At 40.4% G+C, this 22,774-nt stretch overlaps 1 protein-coding gene across 3 annotated transcripts in view; it reads right to left on the bottom strand.

The window, feature by feature from the left end:
• The window catches only part of dock11 (dedicator of cytokinesis 11), an 85,957-nt gene that overhangs the window by 42,575 nt on the left and 20,608 nt on the right, over positions 1–22,774 (bottom strand). For all 3 annotated transcript variants that reach the window (XM_041985411.1, XM_041985412.1, XM_041985413.1), the window contains exons 10-27: positions 22,168–22,251; positions 21,542–21,682; positions 19,974–20,246; positions 16,158–16,280; positions 15,978–16,060; positions 15,492–15,614; positions 15,246–15,322; positions 14,418–14,602; positions 14,267–14,332; positions 8,422–8,514; positions 5,153–5,276; positions 4,954–5,066; positions 4,697–4,780; positions 4,495–4,584; positions 922–1,043; positions 749–818; positions 544–669; positions 218–289 (exon numbers count right to left, since the gene is read on the bottom strand). In XM_041985411.1, the coding sequence (XP_041841345.1) occupies positions 218–289; positions 544–669; positions 749–818; positions 922–1,043; positions 4,495–4,584; positions 4,697–4,780; positions 4,954–5,066; positions 5,153–5,276; positions 8,422–8,514; positions 14,267–14,332; positions 14,418–14,602; positions 15,246–15,322; positions 15,492–15,614; positions 15,978–16,060; positions 16,158–16,280; positions 19,974–20,246; positions 21,542–21,682; positions 22,168–22,251 (2,049 nt within the window). The remainder of the gene's footprint in view (positions 1–217; positions 290–543; positions 670–748; positions 819–921; positions 1,044–4,494; positions 4,585–4,696; positions 4,781–4,953; positions 5,067–5,152; positions 5,277–8,421; positions 8,515–14,266; positions 14,333–14,417; positions 14,603–15,245; positions 15,323–15,491; positions 15,615–15,977; positions 16,061–16,157; positions 16,281–19,973; positions 20,247–21,541; positions 21,683–22,167; positions 22,252–22,774) is intronic.

The following is a 22,774-nucleotide window of genomic DNA, read 5'->3' as shown; positions in this document are numbered from 1 at the left end:
AGGACTCTGAGCCAATCCAGACCCACAGCTTCACAAAGCAGTGTATACAGACTAATACCCACATTAAAACTTCTGTTCTTTCTCCAAGTGTGTATGAGGTTTGTTTAAATGTGCTGACGTGAGTTGTAACATGGAATGACAAGATAACCAGATAAGGACATCTGGTGTGGAGGAGCACTGAGGAGCTCAGAGTGAAACCTTTTTTGTGAACACCGACCTTCATGCGGTTTCCCTCTTGCAGATATTGGGCCATGGATTTTGCCATAGTTTCCAAGAAGAACCAGGAGTACTGTAGAAAGGAGATATGATATAACAGACTTCCTTGGAAAATTCAACAGGAATAACCGACAGAGAGGAACCGATGAGTAAAACGGCCACAGAAAGGTGGCATGCAGAACAAGAAGCAACATGTTTGAGGATTTCTCACATCAGAACTGAAACATCTGCTGTCATTTTCTAAGCAAGTCTGCCCCCTGCTGTTCAGTGTTGCTTTTACAGCTGATGTATGAGCCGACAAAACCACAGAAGAAGAACTCCTCGCACCTTGAGCAGTTTGTTGCTGGTGTTGAAATCTGCGGTTTGCTTGAGGACAGCGGTCACTGCGATGGCCAGAACTTCATGAGTGGCTGCCGAGTTTCCTGATGGAGAAGCGCCGCTCACAAATACGTACTGAGAAGAGATGCAACACAATTTATATTTAAACGGAAACAAGCCAAATTAAAAGAGGGGGGGTCTTTTTAACACTTACTTTAACAAAAGAGCGAAGGTACTGCTCCAGTCCTTCCTCATGACATCTGGAGACTATATGTATGATCACCCTGAGGGCAGAAAGCAGGAAAGCTCCATTACTGTTAAACCTCAGATCTGCAGTTTTATACTAAAAAATAAAGCTGCTTTTTTTAAAATGAGGAAACAACTGACCGCAGAGAGTTGACAGCGACCTCCTGGGCTTCTTTGGTGGCGGCTGTGAGCACCTCAAACAGCTGGATTAGCACCGTTGGTAGGAAGGTGATGATGACATGAGTCTCCACGGCATGCAGGCACTGCAGGACAAACGGAGACAGGAAGTTGGAGAAAGAGCCAGCGGCAAATAGTGGTTTTAATGCAGTCTGAGTTGGTGTGCACATTTTAGAATATATTTTATAATATATTTTATTTATTCAAGTCAGTAATTGTCATCTCCTCAAGTACAGGTGCTAAAGGGTGCAGCTCACTCTGTTATAAGTACAAACAGGATTTAAAAAAGGCAGCAACAGAGGCCAAAATGAGGCAAAAGATGGCACAAAAAGAGAGGTGTGTGTGTGTGTGTGGTTTCAGTGTGTCAGTCCGAGGTGGGACATGATAATTAAGACCAGTTAGAATGACCAGCAGTCGGGTTGCTGCTGGGTAGAAGCTGTTTCCTCTCTGCTTTTATGCTCTCTGACTGGTGGTGCAGGGCTTCTCCACTTGCTGTCTTTGGAAGATATCTTTATTTTGTAGTGGTTGTGCACAAGATGTCCATGGAGGGGGGCTGAGTGCCAGCGGGGACTGTCCTCTCCTGTAGTCTGTAGTGCATCTCATTTCCCTCAATGAGTCCCAACGTGATTGTGCCATCTGCAGATTTGCATATCTGGAGGTATGTGTAACGATAGGCGGTCAAACGTGTAGAGTGTGAACAGTCTTGGGCTGAGGCAGCAGCCTTGTGGGGTCCCAGTGCTGATGGGTCTCTGTTCCCCACCTGAACCACCAGCTTTCTAGTTAGAAGTCCAGAAAGTCAAGAATTCAACCACAGGTGGAAGAGGACAACCTGAGCTCTGCCAGCTTAGCCACCAGCTTTGAGGGCTGGACAGTATTACAGTGACACTACATAACCTTTTGACCTTAAAACTCTGTGCCTCTGATTTAATGGTACACCGACATTTATTATACAGTCTTGGAACAATCGCTGCCCTGCAGCATCCTGAGGCTGAGAAACTGCTCTTCACAGCCATTTTTTTCAGCCTGCAGCATCACCATGTGTTTTGCTTTATACACCACGTCACATGACAGGTAACTGGATATCAACACACAGGCCGCACTGTGACTAATTCAGCAAAGACACCCAAGAGGACATTACTGGAGGACAGGAAAGAGAGAAAGGAACAAAAGATAAGTCAAGATGAGACTGACTTACTGGCTGTAGAGAGCCCAGAGCAGAGACAGGCTGACAGATGGATGCTGAATTAGCCGCCGAGAAGTTGCATAAAGTAAGAAAATCTGCCAAAGTTCAGTTATGGCGCTTTAACCTGTTGGTACCAGACATCCTGTGTTTCTTCAGTCTCCCTTCCAAGTACCTACAACACCACTGGAAACCCAAGATTCTTGAGATGTGAATGATGTAAACCATTCCAGAATACAATCTTAGCTCCAGATTCAGCAAACATATTTCAGATCAGTCACAAGTGCAATTTATCTTTGGAGCCATACTGTACTCCAGTAGCAGATGATACATCCAGACTTTCTTAGCTTAAGTTTAGTTACTGGATTATCAGCTTCCTCTGTTTGGTTTAGCAAATAAAATCTCAGTTCCTCGCGCTTTCCCCTTCGGGGTCCTTCCTCCTCACCTTAAGTCCAAGGATTTTGACAATAATATATAGAAATGCATGAAGAAGAAACTGGGGACAGGAGAGCAAACAAACTGTGTGTAATGTGTATGTTGTAGGATCACTACAGAGAGAGAGAGAGACATGTCTGCTTGACAGAGATCAGATGAGACGTAGTTTGACTTTAAAAGTCCTGGAACAAGAGAAAAGCATAATGTGGTGTGAAATACGCAACAACCTGAAACTCTTGCAGCCTGAACTTGTCTTAAAAATCTGTAAAACCTCTGAGTGGTGTGTCAGTGTCAGGATGGATAAGTGTGTTTTATGGAAGCTGCTGTGCAACCTGGACGGGATCAATACCTGCAAATTGTGCTAATATAATTCGTAATATGATCCTGAACAACTTAAATACTTAAATGTGATCTATTTTAACATAAGAAGTTTAACCAAACACTATGATCATTTAGTTTCTCTACTTTCTGCTACTGGCTGTAACTTTGGTGTAATTGCTAATAGTGAAATTTGGTTAAATGAAAGGACATTTATAAATACTCTTAAACTAGAGGGCTATAAGTTTTATCATAAGAATCGGCTGGGAAGGACAGGTGGACGAGTATGTTTATATGTTAACTCCAGACTCCAAGTAAATGGTTGTGAAGATATAGCCTTGAATGATGATTGATCAGACTCATAATTCATTAAAATAAATACTGGTCAAGGTTGTAATCTCACAATAGGAGTAATTTATCGACCACCTGATTGTAACCCTGCTACTTTTAATAGTAAATTAGTACTAAATAAAAAAAATAATAATTGTATCCTCCTGAGGGACTTTAATATAGACATCTACAATACAACACAATTAAAAATGACTTTTTAAATATATTCTTCTTCATTTTTCCCGACCATACGTATTTTTACTAGAGTAACACAATCATCCAAGTCTGTCACTGATAAAATTATCACAAATGTTTTTAACTCTTTGTTAGTGACTGGTACAGTCAGACATATCTGATCATTTTCCTATTGTGTCTTTTTTATCTGGCTCACAAATCTGCACCTCCCTGCCGTAAGATCAAAATCAAAGTATTTAATGAGAGACCTTTGCAGCAATACTGCCATTTGATACTAATTTGTTCCGGTCACATAATAACACATTAGACTTACAGCATCTTTTAAACGCAGAATTTAAAAAAAACTGATATCTGGTTTAAGTGTAACAAATTATCTCTTAATATTAGTAAAAGTAATGGTGTTTCGACCCAATACAAATGCAATCGACTCAAACCAGATTTGTCTTAAGATAAATGATGAAAATGGTCCAGTTTTAGTGCCTCCACTCATCCTCTGTTCCATCGTTTCAGTCTTGTTCGACTTACAGAGTTGAACATGTTTCAAAATGCATGCATGATGATCCAAACTGTTAATAAAATATCAGGCTGGCTGAGCTCATTACAGTTTGGAGTCCTTGCCACACTCGTGACACGGGGAAGAAATATCTTATCTTATTATCTTATTTTATTAGTGGTAAAAGAAGATGACACAGAAGGACTAATCTGAGTTTTGTATTTAGGGGTCCACAGATTAGAGAATTTGAAAGAGTTGAAATCCATCCCCACCTTTAAAAAATGTTAAAGACTAAATTGATCAGTTCATATATACTTTAATAATTATGGTCCTAGATTTAGTTGTAATTGGAAAGTTTTGTGTCTTTGTGTTTAATATATGTCGTAAGTGGGTATGTCGATGATGTATGAGGAGGTTGTAACGTGTCATGCTTTATCTTTGTTCTCTTTATTACCTATTTATTTCAGTCTTTTTGTATGTACTCAGACTCCCTTCTAAAAAGCTTGTGTTAGCTTCTCAGGGAGATTTGATTCACACATAACTCATAGCTAAATTTCTATGTGAAGGTGAATGAACAGAATCTCACCTTCAGGTATTTGATGAGTTCAGCTGGGTTGGCCTCTGATGTTGTCTTCATCAGCTGGCAGTGCTGGAAGAATTTGTGAAGATGGAGGTCCTGTAGAGGAAAAACAAACACAAACATCTGGAAAATCAGCAACAGTCTCCAATCTTCTGCAGCTGCTTTATGTTTCCAATATGTGAGCAAGCACAGAGCAATCACAGATTACCTGAGGATATATCGTTGATGCTACATGTGCCCTCACTTTGAACAGCAACTTGGCATTTTCTACCCACTTAACATCTGGTTGGGACTGTTCAAAGAAGACAAAAACGTTAGCATAGCATTGACACAGCTTCTTGTGTGGACATCTTTTGGATAAGAGAAACGGACTAAAACTTGTGTCTGTTTTTTTATTTATTTTCCATAAAAAGCTGTCAGGATTCTTCAGGATGCAGCTCTCAGTATAAATAAACATACATCTACCTTTTTGCTGTCCTGACAAAGATATCCTGCAGGCAGGGTGGCAGCTACAGGTAACTGGAGCTCTGATGACTGCATCCTTCCATCTTTTAGCAAAGACATCCACGAGTAGCCCACTGAAACGCACCAAATCAGCCTTAGAGTCAACAAAGCCCTCAAACCTTCACACTGAAACAGCCAAAAAGCGATGCAGATAACTCACCCAGCGACTCCACCCCATCTCTCTTCTTGCTGCTGGCCTTGCTGCTGGACTCACAGCTGATGTGGTAAAAGGTGAAGAGGATGTGGTGTTTCTCATGCACATGCACTGGCAGCTCGATCTTAACCTGCACACAGTGGAACTAATCAGTGTTTATACTGATGCCAAGTCTAAAACACTGACACCAGTTAAACTTTGAAGCCTTTTCTTCAGTGTGGAGATGGGGCCACTGCAGGGTAATTTGGTATGGAATGAAATTAGTCTAATAACAGTATAAATGTCTAAAACCATTAGTGAGTAATTGGGATACTTGCAGATTGGTTGAAGTCTTCTCAAAAACAGAAAATTTGTTGGTCTTGATGAATTAGCTTCCAGTAGATATAAACTGAATTATGGCGTTCCCCAAGGCTCAATTTTAGGACCAATTCTTTCTAGACTTAGAATGAGCCCTCAGATTTTCAATGGCTGATGTTTTATTCATTCAAGTTGGGACTAAAACACATAAAAGGCACTCTTTACTGTATAGCTGAGAGCAGCTGGGAGTGTTGATATTTTAAGAGGAAACTTAAGATTTACCTTTTAGTAAAATATAATTAACAGTTGAACGCCACTGTTTATGACTTGTGGGTTGGGGGATTGGATGGGTAATGTCTTGTAGCTGTGATGTGGGTTCATGTCTATCTTTGCTCTTTATTTTTGTTACTGTTTTTACTTATGGTGGAATGGAGTTTTTTTTACAAATGAAAAGAGCTTAAGAAATAATAAAAAAAGATTAAAATCTATGTGATTAAATTAGTCTTTTCTATTATGAGTTTGTAAATCATGTTTATAAATGATTCCACAGGTTGTGAATAAAGCTTTGTCAAATTGTGAAATAATTGAGAAATTGAAACAAAAAGAGAAAAAGCACAAAGCAGCTCAAAATTCCCCAAATTAAATTTTGTCTCCATTTTTATTCCCCAAACTGATAAATTCATTACCAATCAATCGGGTATCAGACTGTCCAATCAGAGGACAGGTGGTTTTGTTGCACCCCACTCTGCTGGAGTTTTTAGCAGCACCTAAAAGCAGCATGTATTTGAGGAGCTGTGAGAAATCTGGAGGCATGAATGGAGTCCCAAAAGTTCACATGCACATTCAAGCTGATCCGTGTGTAAATGTAAACTGATCTGTGCACGCCTCACTCATTTAATAACATGTATGCACAGGAAGGTTTTTGAACAGGAAAACGATCACATCTGTGAGGCTGAGGGTACGAACCTGCTAAATAGTTTGTGCAGTCTGTAAAGTGTACATGTGTGCAGTTACTTTACATGTGTTAAAAACTGTCTGATATTTGTGTGTGGACTCAAACTAGTCCATAATTTACTTCATACAGGACACCCTCCACTGTGAGGCAGCATCAGTCCCCATATCTATTGCTAACGTTATGAGAGGCGGTCCTAAATCTATGACATCTATAACCCAAAAATAGTTCAGTCTGTGTTTAATTTGACCCACTGGGTTGACTGCAAGCTATCTTTTTGTTTTTAACCTTTATTTAACTAGAAGAGCCTCACTGAGATTAAAATCTCTTTTCCAGGAATGTCCTGGAAGCAGCAGCACAGTAAAAAGTTCACTATCACAACAGCATACTACTTCCTGATATCTTGGTTGTTACCCAGTATTTACTAAATCAATATAACCCTAACTAAGTTAAAAGCAGACTAACTAGTCGCCCGGTTTTCCTGTAACTTTGCCGAACATTAACCTGTGGTTGATGTAAAGCTCTTTCTCCACTAGAGGGCAGCAACAGTATGGAAATGTGTTTTACAACATGCTGGTTTTATGACAGGAAATGACACATAATACACAGAACAGCTGGTGAGTAAATATGAGAACAGATCTAGCACCAAACACACTGTTTCGTGAATTACATGAAAGAAAATTCAAACTCTCCTTTTGATGATGAGCTTGAATCCTTCTACAGTGATTCTTTTGACTTTTTGAAGTCAGACTGCATGAGCAAACATGGTCATATTTTACTAATATCTGGAAGAAATTGTGAGAAAATGCTAAAAACGATGTTTACATGAACTTCAAAATGCTTTAGAAGCATGATTACAGTTATACCTGAGACAGGTGGAAGTAAAACCCAGTGATAATGTTGGTGTATGTTTATGCCTATTAATCCCTAAGATAGTGGAGCCATATGGACCCCTGCTGTTGTACCTCTAACAGAATCCTCCTAGCTTTTCTCTGGCTGAGCGCCTGAGTCGACTCTTTGACCAGTCGAGTGTGAGATCAGTCTCTACCCGCAGGCAGATTTCTGGGATTATCTCAGTGCTGCTCAGATATTTCAGCTGTGACCACAAAGACGACCAATTTAGAAAAAAAATCAGTTTGAGAACAAGACCGACCAGTTTTCACCTTTTATGTAACTTCATTCTTTCTGTCTCAGGCCAAGTCACCGTTTCTCAAATGTAGGTCTAGAGGTCCGTGGAGACACTCCAGAGGGAACGTAAGAAAATCAAACAATAACTAAACTAATGTTCACGTGAAATGTAATAATCGTGTCATAAATAATACCATAAAATGTAAAATGTATATCCAGAACTCAGTTTAATTCACTGCAACAAGCCCAGATCACCCCCATACCAAGACGTTTGACCCAATCAGGCTCATACCAAATGACTTCACCTGTCAATCACCTGTCAGAGCAAAACGCTGAAATATGGCTGAACTGCAATATGAACGCTGCTGCAAACACAGAACACGGTGAAAGCAGAGCCACATATATCTGTTAGTATTACGGTGAAAATGTTGATATTTACATCCACAAACTGCCACCCACCTAATGAATTATGATTCTATGGGTAGAAACTACAGCAGCATGAAGCCAGAGCATCTAACCAGTAAGCTCTCCCATCAAGTTAGTAAGACGCCTGATTTTTAGTAGGAATTTTGCTGAATTCAGGTTTAACAGATGTTGCTTAACAACTTGTAAGAAAACTTGGACTTATTTTCACTCCAGCCAGATGAACCCACCGACTTGTTTCATTTGTTTGATTCATTGATAGTGACAACATTTACAAATATTTTGAGGGAAATCAACACGTTGGACATCTTTAATTTATCTGTATAAATGGTTTGTGGTTTTAGTCTCAGATTATTGACACGCAGCATATGTGAAATATGACCTTTAAAATATTTCAAATCTGAAACTGCTGAAAGAGTTTTCATAAAAACTGATCTAATTTAAAGAATTGAAGAAGAAGAGGACGCCGTCTGACCTCGTCGTAGAACTCCGGACTCTGGTTGTGGTGCAGGACGGCAGCGTAGGCGCTGCTGGTGAACAGCGAGTCTCCTGGTTTGCCGTAGATGCACTGAAAAACAAGCAAACACAACATCAGACATAAAATGTTTGATGTTGAGAGACGGTACTGAGTGTGCACACCTGTGTACTTCAAAGATCTAAAATGACCAAAACTGTGACTCCAGAGAAGTCAAAACAAATGTATGGATTCACAAACTATACAAGGTGAAAGGTTTCATATTTCTTTCTGCTCCAAACAGCAGATTTAACTGCAACATTACACACAAACCTCCCCGCAAACCAGTTGGAAACTCACTGATCTTTCGGAGGAAGTGGGGAAACAAAAGGACCGGCCAGGTCAGGACGTTGCTAATGAGGAGTGACAAAGAAGGATTCAGACCTGTTCTGTTGGTTGGATACTGTAATTAGGATGCTAACAGCTCCAGTCATCCCTAATGAGCAGTAATGAGCGATGCAGGCCAGAGGAAAGACTGGCCTGTGGAGCCAGCTGATTGAAAGTGACGTTGATGGGAGAAGCGATCAGAAACCCTGAAGCAGAGCCTGGAGGATGGGAGAGGCTTTGAGTTCAAATTCCACTAAACTAAAGGTCGGAGGAGGAATGAAACAGCAGATTCAGAGGCTCTGATGGGAGTTGTGATTACCTGGCGCAGGATGAGGGACGAGGAGCTGCTTCAGATGTTATCGCTCACAGAGGACGTCCTGTTAGTGCATGTAAGAACCACAAAGGGTTCAACACTGAAACAACTAGTTATTTCTCTGCCATTAAAACTCCAGCTAAACCCACGTTTTAATAAAAAGCTGACTGTTATGTTTGACTGCCTGAGTATCTTAGTTTGCAGCCTCTAGGAAATTCAACCATATTTTTAGATTCCTGTTCTTCTGGAAAACCCAGAAAACCTCCTGCATTTCCGCCACCTCTGATTAAATCTGCTGCGAGGTGTGCTGCTGGCTCCTGCTCGCTGTTTGTATACAAGCTTTCACCTCGCTGTGCTTCCAGCGCTGCTGCAGACGTGGGCTGATCGGTCTGCGTGAGGTATTATACGCATGACTGCCTGTTGATCTGTCTGAATCGTCTTCATCAAGAACATCAAGCATGAATGTTTTGTCGATAAAGGAATTTCTGTGCGGCTGGAAAAAGGAAAAGAAAAACAACCTCAAATATCTGACGTGTGGCCGGCTGCCAGCTGTAAAAACTACTCTGAAAGAGGCTGCCTTCTTGTTTTCCATCCTCCACTTTGTAAGAAGCAAAAAAATAAATAAATAAACAAATAAGGAAAGTTATCTCGGTGCAAAAAAGTTGGTACGCTGTGTAAAATGTAAACAGAAACCATTTCCAAATCTTCTCAGCCCATATTTTGTTCCTAGTAGAACATAAACAACATATCAGATGTTGAAACTGAGATATTTTGTCATTTGATGGAGAATATTAGCTCTCAGTGAATCTGATGGCAGCAACACGTCTGTAAAACAGTTGCAACAGGAGCAACAAAAGGCTAGAAAAGTAATTGGTACCAAAAAAACAACTGAAGGAGCATGTCACAACTAATCAGGTTAACTGGTAGCAGGTCAGTAACATGACTGGGTATAAAAGGAGCATTTCAGAGAGGCAGAGTCTCTCAGAAAAATGGACAGAGGTTCACCAATCTGAGAAAAATCTAAAAATTGTGGAATAATTTAAAAAAAAAAGTTCCTCAACATTATGAAAACCATTTATACTGTATAATTTACTGTATAAAGATTCAGAGAATGAGGAGAAATCTCTGTGCGCATGGGGCATGGTCAAAGGTCAAAACTGGATGCTGGTGATCTTGGGGTCCTCAGGCAGCACTGAATTAAAAGCAGACATGATTCTCTACTGGAAACCACTGCATGGACTCAGGAAGACATCTAGAAACCACTGTCTGTGAACACAGTTCACCCTGAAATGCAAGTTAAAGTTTTATCATGCAAAGAACAAGCCACATGTGAACAGGATCCAGAACCAGCGCCATCATCTCTGGACCAAAGCTCTTTTAAAATGGTCTGAGGCAAAGTGGAAACCTCGATGAAGATGTGAACTAGTTTGTGGAAAGCATGGAGGCCAGGTCCTGCAGACTAAAGAGGAGAGGGCGCATCCAGCTTGTTATCAGTGGACAGGTGAAAAGCTGCATCTCTGATGGTATGGGGTTGCATTAGTGCCTATGGTGTGGGCAACTTCCACATCTGTGAAGCTCCATCAATGCTAAAAAGTACATGGAGGTTTTAGAGCAACATCCGCTCGCATCCAGACATCATCTCTTTTAGGGAAGACCTTGCAGATTTCAGCAAGACAATGCTGAACCACATCCTGCATCCATCACAGCAGTATGGCGTCACAGGAGAAGAGTCCAGCTGCTGAACTGGCCTGTCTGCAGTCCAGATCTTTCACCAACACACAACATCTGGAGCATCATGGAAGCAGAAATTCAGCAACAAAGGTCCAGGAGTGTAGAGCAGCTAGCATCCTGAATCAGACCAGAATGGGACAACATTCCTCTCCTAAAACTTCGGAACTGAGGCCTGTACTACGAAGCTGGATTTTCTCTTATCGGGGTAACTTCAGGGTTAACTCTGGGTTTTCTGTACTACCACACTGGTTCACCTCTTACCAAGCTGTATCACCACAGCAACAGACGCTGAACGGCTAACCTGCTCCAGAGCAGGTTATGTTCTGGATAAGAGATCAGCGAGTATAAAAGCGAGTATAAAAGCGCCACCTCCTGACCAATCAGATCTCATGAAAAATGGCCTGCCTAATTTTAGAAGATCCCGTTGACGCTGGTGCACGGATAGTAAGAGGAGCGCTTAGGAGAGAAAAAGTCTTTAGGGACAGATCCAACTCGTTGGAATTTCCTGATGACATACTGTACCAAAGGTACAGATTTTCCACAAATGGGCTGAGACACACACGTCTGCTGAGTATCGTATGACTTGTGCTCCTTTGATCCATACAACAGATGCAGTAATAAAGCCTTGTCACTGACCGCTCTGAATTATTTTTTTATATTTGTTCTTTACTTGCTCCCAAGTCCTTTTAGCTCCACTGGGGTTGCTTCTCAAATGGAGATTAATAATAGTGATCATTCTTTTTCACACAACATAAGTACAGAACCATTGAGTTATGGGACACACAACTATCCGTGCATTCATGGTGGAGGAACTGATATTCCAACATATAACGCGTTCACATGGGAGCGGATCCTTTAAAGAACTGGGAAATATGACGTAAATAAAGCATTCCCAGAAATGTTTGTGCTGTAATACAGTGATCTGAGTGCTGTCAGTTTATACTGTCCCAGTAATTAATATTGGATAATCTGACGAACCTACGCATTGATGGAGTCGGCACTTCTCTGCCAGCATTTCTTCCTGGCTGTTGCTACAGCAACAGTGTTGTTTTGGCATTATACATCAAAGCAAGTTAAAAATGCACCCACTACACCTGCTACTGATTAACCGGCATCTGTGTACTACAGGGAAGAAGAGGAAAAGACAGATCTTTGCAGACACTCCTCATACTAAGAGCCAGACCAGAAACAAGTTGATACCCAGAAACCTCCCGCTGTTGGATCACACTGCTTTGAACATGTACAGTACACCACCTTCAGCATGGTTTTTGACCAATCTCAGAGCAACTTAAATCTACATTTGAGCCACTCTGAGTGATGCTGCATCAAAATCAAAGGATGTCTTTTAACCCTGTTAAAAAGGCGTTTCATCAGTTATTTACACTAACTTCTGTGATTTATTGATATGCTTTTATTGAAGCTTTGAATCTTTTACAGCACAATTAGAAGAAAAGTCTCAGAGCTTTATGCGGCTTCATTTGCTCATCCCTACTTATTCTGTCCCTTTGCTACAGTTAAATCATGTCTACATTAAGTTCATATATTTTTCTTTGAGTTACCAGTTCCAGACCTGACTATAAAGGAGTCCCAGCTCCCCTGGATCTGGTTAAATAGGGCTGATGCCACAATGGACTGTACCGTTGTTCTTGAGCCAGTGTGGGAAGGCTTAGGTCTTTTCTAGTGTTTTGGATTTGTGACTGGGAGAGCTTTGATTGTTTAACTAGACCTCCCTCATAGCTTACTACTGAACACTGCAATGATCCATTCTGGTTTGTGTTGCAACTCTGGAAGCATTTAATTTTCTTTTCTCAGTTTCTCTGATATGTGACAGAGTTCCTCTTTTAAAAGAAAACACTGAGTTTTGTAACATTATAAGAAGTAGCTGCAACATTTCCGGAGTAATGTCAAAAAGAAGAAAAGAATCTGAGCTCCTGCTACTGCCTTACGTCTAACTATCCATTTATACACACTGTTAATGGCCACACTTCATCAACTATTCATTAAAAAGCTCCCTTGCTGGTAAAAGAAATCTACAACTTTGGTGAAATTTTTCTTTATATTTTAGTTTAAAAATGTAGGAATTGTTAACCTTATTCTGCTTATCGCTTAGAACAAACTGGAACTGAATGATACTGCACAGATTAGCAGTAGTTTGTTTGGTAGATAGATTTCCCGTTTACAGATATTACTGGATGGATCCAGAGGAGGGAGACCAAAACCGACAGTGATGAGACTGAAATAAACTTCTTTAATAAGTTTTTATTGTGTGTAAAATTCATCTTGACTTTGTATTGAAACAAGATTAAACATCATGTCACAGTTCAGAGTTTTAGTTTAGATTTGTAAATATGTTTCTGTACACGACTGACCAGCCTGTCATACACGTGTTTTCAGTCTTCGTTCAAAAGAATTCATTAAAATGTATTTTTGTGGGCACAAATAGAAACTTACTGCCCTGTCCGGCAGGTGATGACTGTAACAAATCAATTCAGACATTTGTCCCGGCAGTACTATCACTACATTCCCATCAGCCCTACATCACGACCTCTCATCCATCTGTTACGAGCTACGGCCAGAACAAAGTGCGTGTAGAAGGAAAAACCGAAATGTGGTGGTGGTTGGATGGTGTACATAATGAGGCTGGTCGTCTTCCAACCAGAAGGTCGGTGGATTGATTCCAGGCTTCCACTGACTACATGTCGAAGTGTCCTTGGGCGAGACACTTAACTTTGAGGGGTCAAACTGACTGGAACAGTGCTAAATAAGTACAAGTCCATTTACCATTTACATGCCGAGAGTTTGTGCACAAACCCAAACACCAAGCTAAAAAAAAACTGAGAACATCCAGAGTGGCAAAGATTCAGACTTAAGATCACATTTCTGGTGAAGATATTTGATTACCTGGCAATTAAATAAAGGTTGGAAGGATTACTTAGTTAAGATGATTGTATTCTTTTATTTCTTGCATATTATCTTATTTTACTTTAGCTTTTGGTTTTATTTAAGTTCTTATATTTCTTTTAATCATTCTCCTGCACGCTGCTGTAATGCTTTAATGTTTTATGTAAAGCACTGTGAATTGTCTTGTGCATGAAATGTGCTATATAAATGAACTTGACTTGCCTAAATGCATCTTTAAATTCTGTCCAAATATTCTGAATTGTTGGACAACTTAAATTAAAAGAGGTGGGATCCCCTGTGATTCCCTCAGAATACTCAACAATCCGTCTGTTTATCGGTAAAACAGCCTTTTAACCTCTGGCTTCGACCTGCTGCTGGCTTTGTATTCATTTATCATTCAGTGTGATGCTGTGTCTGCTCTTCATTGTCCACATCTCTTAGTTTGGCTCAGTGATTATTCTCGTGGATAAAAGAAGCAGCCTCACCTTCAACAGGTTGTGTGAAAAACAGCGTATATTTACAGGACAAACTCACCTTTAAAGGAGCTGCACCATCCTCATCTGAATCCCTGAACTGCATGCAGACCGCAATGTTTCTAGCCTGATGTGGAGGAAACATTATGTCAGCTAAACAGATAATCTGAGGGTCAGAAATGAAGTGGAATCTTCTCAATCCAGCCTCACACCTTAGTGAAGGTCTTCTGGTTGTCATATTTGAGCTGTAAGGGGTAGATGTAGAGCTGGTTCTTGTAGGTAGTAAAGGGGTAGTTGTACTTTGCTTCCTCTGGAAGAAACTCCTCGATCTCCACCGACACCCGCTCACATTCGTCCTCGAAGGGCTTGACGGGAACGTAAGAGGACGTCACCGTATCTGGAACACAGAACACATGCTGGCTTAGAGAACAGAACCTCCACTGCTGCTTTCCTGCATCGGGTTCCCAAATCACTAAATTCATTTATTCATTTTTTTTAATGAAAAACCAAGAATGTATTATATTAGTTTACCTTAAAAAGGTAAACTAACATATTATATAGACTCATTATATGCAAAGTGAGACACTTTCAGCATTTATTTATAACTGTGATTACAGCTAATGAAAACCCAAAAATCTAAATCTCTGGAGGAATCTGGAGGTGTGAAAATTAATGCTGCTGTACACTGAAACTTCCCATTCTGGGATCAATAATGTACAATTCTAAACAGCTGATAAAGGCACAAATGTAAGTTAATCCTTAACGATCAGTACGCACAGGAAGCTTTTTGAACACGGAAATTATCACATCTGCAAAGTTTGGGGTTGAATATTCATATTTATGCATCTTTTAATCTGTGATTGTGTTCATTTATTTCACATGTTCAAATGTTTGTGGATCCCAACACAGAAAAACCTTGCACCAAAAGTTACTGAAACTGTTTTTATCATTTATAAATCATGTATGAAACTAATTTCACTCCACAGTTACGTCACGGTGTGTGGACCCCTGCAGACTAAAATAGTGGAAAGACCACATACTTGAGAAATTGGGGGGGACACATTCAATGGTGACATTCAGCTGTCCAGGGATGGTCTGAAGTTTGCTCTTCTCGGGTCTGAGAAGACAAAAGACAATAAATATATAAGTTCTTATCTGAAGGACTCCATAAGGAAACATACAGCACTTCCTCCGTGTCAAATATAAACTTGCATGGAATGACTGCAAGCCCCCACAAGCCCAACCCCTACAGATTAACTACCACAGAAGAAGAAGTGCTGACTCACTTCCTGATGTCGGCCAGCAGCTTGATGAGGTCGTCCGTTGAGATTTTGCTGCTGTCCTGACGATAGAGAGGAGAAAACTTCCCGTCCATGTCCAGGCTGCCCTGAGCGTCTTTGAACACCTGCCTGGATCACATCACACACTGTTGCAGAGCTCATCTCACACACACATTGAACACATGAATATTTATATTTTATCCAGTAAATTCATCAGCTGTACGGTGGTTTTTGTTCTAATGTTTTACTAATTGGATCATTCTGAGGCAATAAAACTGCTTCAATGACCAGAACAGGATTCGAATGTTCTTCTGCAGGCTCAGATCATTGAGTTAGAGTCTGTGTGGTGCGTTCAAGTGCATTTTTTCCTCCTATAAGCCAAAGTGGTGAAATCACAGCAGGGATCCTGCAGTTGCTGCTGGAACGTGATGTTTGTATGAGGACAGATTCATACATGCTGATATTCTGACTCATGAAATATTCCTGACTTACTTGGCAGCCCATGCAAACGGCATCCTGTACTGGCCCAAGCGCTGGCATGTCTGTTTGGCAGCTTTGAGCACTTTCTGAGCCGTCTGCAGACGTGGGAGAGGACACATAGTAAACAGCAAATCTACACCAGAGCAGTTTGTTGCTGCTCTCATTATGTGGTAAATATCAGAGGCAGGGGACCTTGCTGACGTCAGACGTCTTGATGTACGGCTCGGCGCAGTGAGTGATGCCGTTCTGCAGCACCTTCTCCACACGACCCACCAGGAAGATGTCTGCATGGGGGTTGGTGACTGAGAAAATACCCTGGGGGATAAAAAGGAGAAAGTGCATCAGTTTAATGACAGAGCAGACTAAAGGTGGCCTTCATTACAAGCCAAACTTTTTAGGTTTTTCATGTTTAAACACGAAGAGAAACTCAAAATTCTAAGCACCAGTAACTGAAACCTTGTTAAATTCATCAACAGTGCAGGGGAAGCTAGCTGAAGCTATACAGGAAAACCACATGGGCACTTCTATTTTAGGTCTGGCTGTCTTTAAGCTTCATTTGTCAGTTTAAACATACAACCACAGACACAAACTTCTCTGAATACTGATATCTAGACTGAATACGTCCACAGAGCCTTCTGGGAGCAGAAAGTGAAATCTACTCTGAAAACACATCACTTTTATTACACATCAGTAATAAAAGTGTAGAGGTGCACCTCCTCCAAAAATCACAAACAGCAGATAAATAAGACATCTGAGGAGTCTAAAACAGATAAACACTCCAAGCTTACAGCTCTTCACCATCACCATCATCACAGCACTGACAACCACACTCAGCTGGTTTAGTTTCCTGCTTACATCAAACATTGAAGCTCCTCAGTTTCACCGCCTGGTTTTATAAACATGTTCTGACTTGAAATCTCCAAAAGTCAGACACATGTCATATTAGTGAATTATGTAATAAAATGGAGCTGCAGCGGAAAGATGGAGGTGGTGGAGGCTGTAATGCTGGACCACACCCAGTTCACTTAAATTACTCTGTGGCCTGCCGAACTGAACCACAACCCAAACCTGCTGTGTTTTAAAGCTCAACATACAGAATGTAGCACAGCCTAAAAAAACAGGCTTTCCTCCAGTTTCTGGTTCTGATGGAGGCTTTCGTCCCATTTCTGGTTCTGATGGAGGCTTTCCCTCCCGTTTCTGGTTCTGATGGAGGCTTTCCCTCCCGTTTCTGGTTCTGATGGAGGCTTTCCCTCCCGTTTCTGGTTCTGATGGAGGCTTTCCCTCCCGTTTCTGGTTCTGATGGAGGTTGTCTTTCCTGTTAAAAAGGAGCTTTTCCTCTCCACTGCAGCTCCGGATGGAGGATTGAATCAAAGAGAAGATTTGATGCAATTCTTTGGTTTCCTTAGCTCAGCCATTTTTATGAATTTATTTACATAAACAGAGTTATTACAAGCTGAACTAATGTGGATCATATAATGGATTTGTTTTAATAGGGTTATAATGGGACAAAAATAAAATGAATAGGACTTTATTTACTTTATTGGCTCTATATGAATAAAGCTAAATTAAACTGAATTGAAATGATAAATTATTATCCATTAAATCAATATAAAGTTTTGATGTAGTTTACATTCACATATTAGCATATGTGTTTATTTAGTTATTTTCCTGATTTGTTGTTTAGAATATAATTCTTTCAGGTAATTAATTGAGGTGGGATTTGTTGATTTTTATTGCGTTTTCAATGTTTCTATTAGTTTTTTTGCATTTGCATTTCATGAAGCAATTTGAGCTACATTCAGTTCTGAATGATTAATGAAACATGTGGTTCTCATTTTCTGTCAGCAGCTTTCAGACTGTCTACAGGTAACGAACTAAAATAACCTGTGGAGTTCCCCATGGCTCCATCTTAGACCCTCTGCTGTTCAACATCTACTTGCTCAAATTATGAAAAACAACAAATGTGCTAATTATGCTGATGACATAAATGAGACCACAGTCTGATCTGAACGCCGATCATATGCATTGATCCAAGTTTGAAGATTGGATGTGCCAGAACTTCATTCAGTTAAATGAAGACAATAATGACATTTTTAGAGCCCAGGAGAAAGATTAAAACTAAAAGCACTCAGCTTCAAATATATATGTTAAAAACTGGACTCAGACCTCAATTTCAGAATCACATTAAGATGGTTGTGAAGTCAGCCTGTTATCAAAAGAACATCTGGTAAATTAAAGGTGTTAGCAGGATCTAGAAAAACTTCTCCACGCAGTTATCTTCAGTAGACAGTAGACTGCTGTAACAGTGTCCTTACAGGTCTCCCTAAAAGTCCATCAGACAGCTGCAGTTAGTCCAGAAGAATCAGGATCTGCTACTGGCTGCTGCATCCCTGTAAAACATCAACTTTTCCTTTACCTGCTGCTATGAGTCCACACGTTTCTGTTCATGGAAACAGTAAGCGAGCGTCTGAGTAGCGGCTGCTAATTTAGACCAGACTAAGGCCTTGCAGAGTGAAATAAAGCAGAGTGTGCACGGATCTTACAGCACCTGCATAAGTTTACACAAGGCCTGAGCCAAAAGTAACACTCACACGTGGGCTTTTTCCCCTCATGCATAAACTAAATCCTGCAGGAAGAGGGAAAAAGACAAAGCTCACACCATCATGGAGTAAGCTCGCTTCAGAAAACTGGCAAACTAAACATAAGCAGAATGAGTGGAACAGATTCTCATGTGGATTCTTTCAAGACATGCTCACATCATCTGGAAACACTACAATGGCATCAAAATATAAAGCAAATGGAGAAAGAAGTGAAGACAGAACAGAGCTGTAGAACCGGGCCGGCCACGGTCAACCCATAATAGCTAAGCAGGGTTTAAAAAAAAAAAAAAGCCGACGACAGTTCGGTAGTTTGTCACTTCACGGTGCCGCGAGGACGGAGTACAGGCTCCAACCGCACTGCAAACGTAGGAAAAGCTGTACATCACTGCTGATGCTGAGGAATTCACTCCTTAACCGCTCAGTGGAATTACTATTAACAACTTACAGTTCCTCATATTTTTCTGAATAAATCAAAATATTCTGGATACGCTTCAACTAGCTGCATTAAAGACTCAGAGGTCGTCTGAGGACACAACACATGAGTTTTACTTTCATCTGAACTAAACAGATTTCCTGTGTTTAAAGGTGCCAGTTTGTGGATGCCTTTAAAACTACATAACATAACATAACATAACATAACATAACATAACATAACATAACATAACATAACATAACATAACATATTAAATTAAATTAAATTAAATTAAATTAATTAAACTTAATTAAATTAAATTGTAAACACTACTTGTTTCATATTAAGTATTCATTATATTCATATTCTTAAAAGGGGCATTAAAAAAGGGAAAAAAATCCGTACTTGAAACTATGCCAAATACAACTGAATTGTCTAAAACCCTTAAAAAAAGTTCTTTAACTTTTAGATCATTACAATTCTAAAAAGTCTCTCCTCGGCTGAGCTGTTACATCATATCGGCTCCGCCTCCCCATCTTTAGCTCCACCCAACTTAAATGCTGCATTAGACTTAAAGGATGATGGTACGTTCCAGTTATCTCTTATTTCTGAGCACCAGAGAGCAGGTGACGTCATTAGCAGGCGATTGGCGTTCCTGCTGCACCAATTTAAAAAAAAATGGACACCTCCAAAATAGAAAAGTTTCCAAAATGGAAGTTTATGCCCCTGTAATGTAACAGTATGGGGACGCTGACAGTATTTCTGTGGTGCGCATCCAACACATTTAATCAAAACCTCAGGAGTTGTTCATGTAGTCTTCGTGTGGTTTAACTCAACAACAGAGATAAATGAAGAATTTAACATTGTTAAACTAATTTTCTTGATCAGGGAACGCTGTGATATTGGTTTCACACACAAACAATAAAAAACAAATGTGTTTCACACATTTGACTCAACATGATTATTTCCTCAACAGATTGTTTCTACAGGTTGTACCTGAGTGGGGAAGCGCAGCAGAGCCTCCGACACCCTCTGCAGAACAGGTAGGCCATTTCCTTTCCCAGAGTCTCCATTCACCACGACCCCCGCACCTCCTCCTCCCTCCTTCACTCCTCCACCCTCTGAGTCAGATGAAGGTGAGAGTTGGCCAGAAGTATCTGTCAACATCTCCCTGACGCACGGCGGGTTGAGATCGACGTGGAAGTCGGCCGAGATCTTGCAGCTCTTTGAGACGTCAAAGAGAGCGAAGCTGATGAAGAATGGCTCCACCTAGGATTTAGTAGACACGATGTTAAAGGCTGCAGATGCTGCATCACGTGCCCCACATATTCAGATTATCAGAGTTGTGAGGTTGTTTTCTCCCTACATCAGATCTGCACTGTTACCAAAAAGCTGCCCCACCAGCTTTTTTATTTTACTATTGTTTAACATTTTAGATGTCAAAATAATAAATAAATTACCAACTGATACAGGAGCAGGAAGCTGCATCTGTATATGTAACAACAACACTGTCACTCTTTACTATTCACTTATAAATTTAGGTGTTGTGTGTTACATGCTGTGAGGGATTGGTATTTAGACTGGGATCCTAAAAGCAGCTGCATCTAAAGTGACTGATTAGTTTGTTATTTTAGTTTGAGCTTTCAGCATGACGCACATCAAAATCGGTCTGCACTAAGCAGAAATCGCCCAAAACATCCAAATTCTAGTGAATTTCTTTTTTACCTGCAACTATCACAAAGCTGGATGGTGCAAATAACATCAGCCAACTTTAAGAGCATTCCTTTTCACATTATAATTGTAGTCTTTCAGCATGTCAGCCTTAAAACAACTGTGAGCTGATGCCCAGCTTGGAAGCAAATGTTTCCTCCAGTCGGTGGTTCATTTATGTCAGCATGAACCTCTGCGAGACTGTGAAAGGAAAAAGATGGAGAGGCAAAGAGGGAAAGTGTGTGCTGCTTCCAAACCTCAAATATGAGTGTGATTATTTCTCCTTCCAGCCTCTCTAGTGCAGGAGGAGGTCTATCTCTGTGTTTTATGACTACAGAAAGCCACTCTGACACAGGCAAGGCACTCTCATGCTGGTTCATGCTATTCCAGAGTTTCTCCTTTCATCGTGCATTCAACATTTCCGCATTCTGACCTTTTGCATGAGCTCAGGTCTTTATTTATTTATGTAGAGCAATGATATAAAGTCCATTAAAAACTAACTGTGGAATTATGTGATCATTTCTACCCTTGACATAGTGTGTGTAGAAGGTGCTGGAACAACAGAGTTGTGTTATTTTTTGTCGACCTGGTTACTTGTGTTGCTTCCAGCAAGACCAAAATGAATAATGAAGGTTTTATTATTTGGGGCAGTGCTGCAGAGAGTGGGGAAAATCTGAGGTGGGAAAAGGAAAGCTGAGTTTCGTTGTTAAATGTTGAGTCCATGCAGACAAAAATCACAAGGATGCCATCTTCACGTCGACCGTTTACGGTTAATCAGCATATTTTGTGATCATTTCTAAAATAAAATAAAACAATAGACTGTGTAGGTAAGTGGGATGAAGGTGATGGCGTACGTTGGTGAGGACACCGTCGGTCTTCTCATTGACGCAGCCCTGCAGACTGAAAGTCAGGTCGTGGCAGCTGACCATGATGCGTCGGCCAAAACGCTCCTCGAATGGCTTCACGTCTGGCTCGATGCCCGAGAAGTCCAGCCTCTGGATAGCAGACGGGAGGCAGGAGGAGGAGGAGGAACCATGGACAAGGTGGGAGGGAGGAGGTAAGATCAAGAACACTGGATCAATACTCAAATAAATAGTATCTAAGCAAATAGCAAGCAAATAAAACGTTAAAAAATAAATAAATAACAGTTATTACTAGTAATAATACTTACACTGCTACTATATTCGCAAATAAATATGATTTAAAAAGTAACAGAATAAGTAATAAATAGATACATGAAAATTAAAATAATGAACAATGAAACTAATGATAGAAAAAAACTAAATTGATAGGTTAAAATTATTGAATAAATAAACAAATAAACAAAATATAATACAATAACTAACAAATTATAATACTTAAAAAATATAGACCGTTACACAAATAATAATTTAGTAAAAAATGTGCCTTCAACACTAAAAAATAAAGGAAAATCCAAATAAAAAATAACTGACAATCATAATAATCATTAGAAGAAAACCTGTGTTTCAGGATCCAGAGAGAAGAGCTTCTGTCTGCCTTCATTCCTGTTGATCTTATTGAGCTGGTCCGTCTCCCTCGCAAACTGCACACAACGCACACAGGCATGAAATTTAAGTCTTTTTGCTTTTTATAATTAAGCTAAAGCATTTTTCTGGTTTCTATCCATTTTCAATAGGACTTTTTATAGTCTGTAGAATAGCCTGAAAGCACAGAGGCAGATCACACTGCTAACATCGTCCGTCTATGGAGAGGCCTGTTAGTGTTTCCTGTGATCTTCAAGCAACACAAACAGACACACAAGAGGACTGAAGACAGATACAGTCAAACAAAGGGAGGAAGAAGAGTGAGCATTTCATATAGACAAACAAATGAAACCCTCAGGGCAGAGTGGGAGCTGTAATCCATGTCTGCCCTCAGTTCCCAGCCTGCAGACAACAAACTCCAGAGACCTGCTGCACTGGAGAGGCCCAGAGCTAACCGAGGGAAAGGGTTCAGAGGGGTTTCTGTCAGAGTAGCTCAGGGTTTTATAGGCCATGTGGAATAAATGTGCTGCTTTCAGGCTGTTTTTCCTTTCTCTCTCATTACTGCTGTCTGTAACAGCTGTG

This window comes from Melanotaenia boesemani, chromosome 5 (genome assembly GCF_017639745.1).
Source record: "Melanotaenia boesemani isolate fMelBoe1 chromosome 5, fMelBoe1.pri, whole genome shotgun sequence".
Lineage (NCBI taxonomy): Eukaryota > Metazoa > Chordata > Actinopteri > Atheriniformes > Melanotaeniidae > Melanotaenia > Melanotaenia boesemani.
Note: the sequence above shows the minus strand (reverse complement) of the source record. Positions and strands in the feature narration are given on the sequence as shown.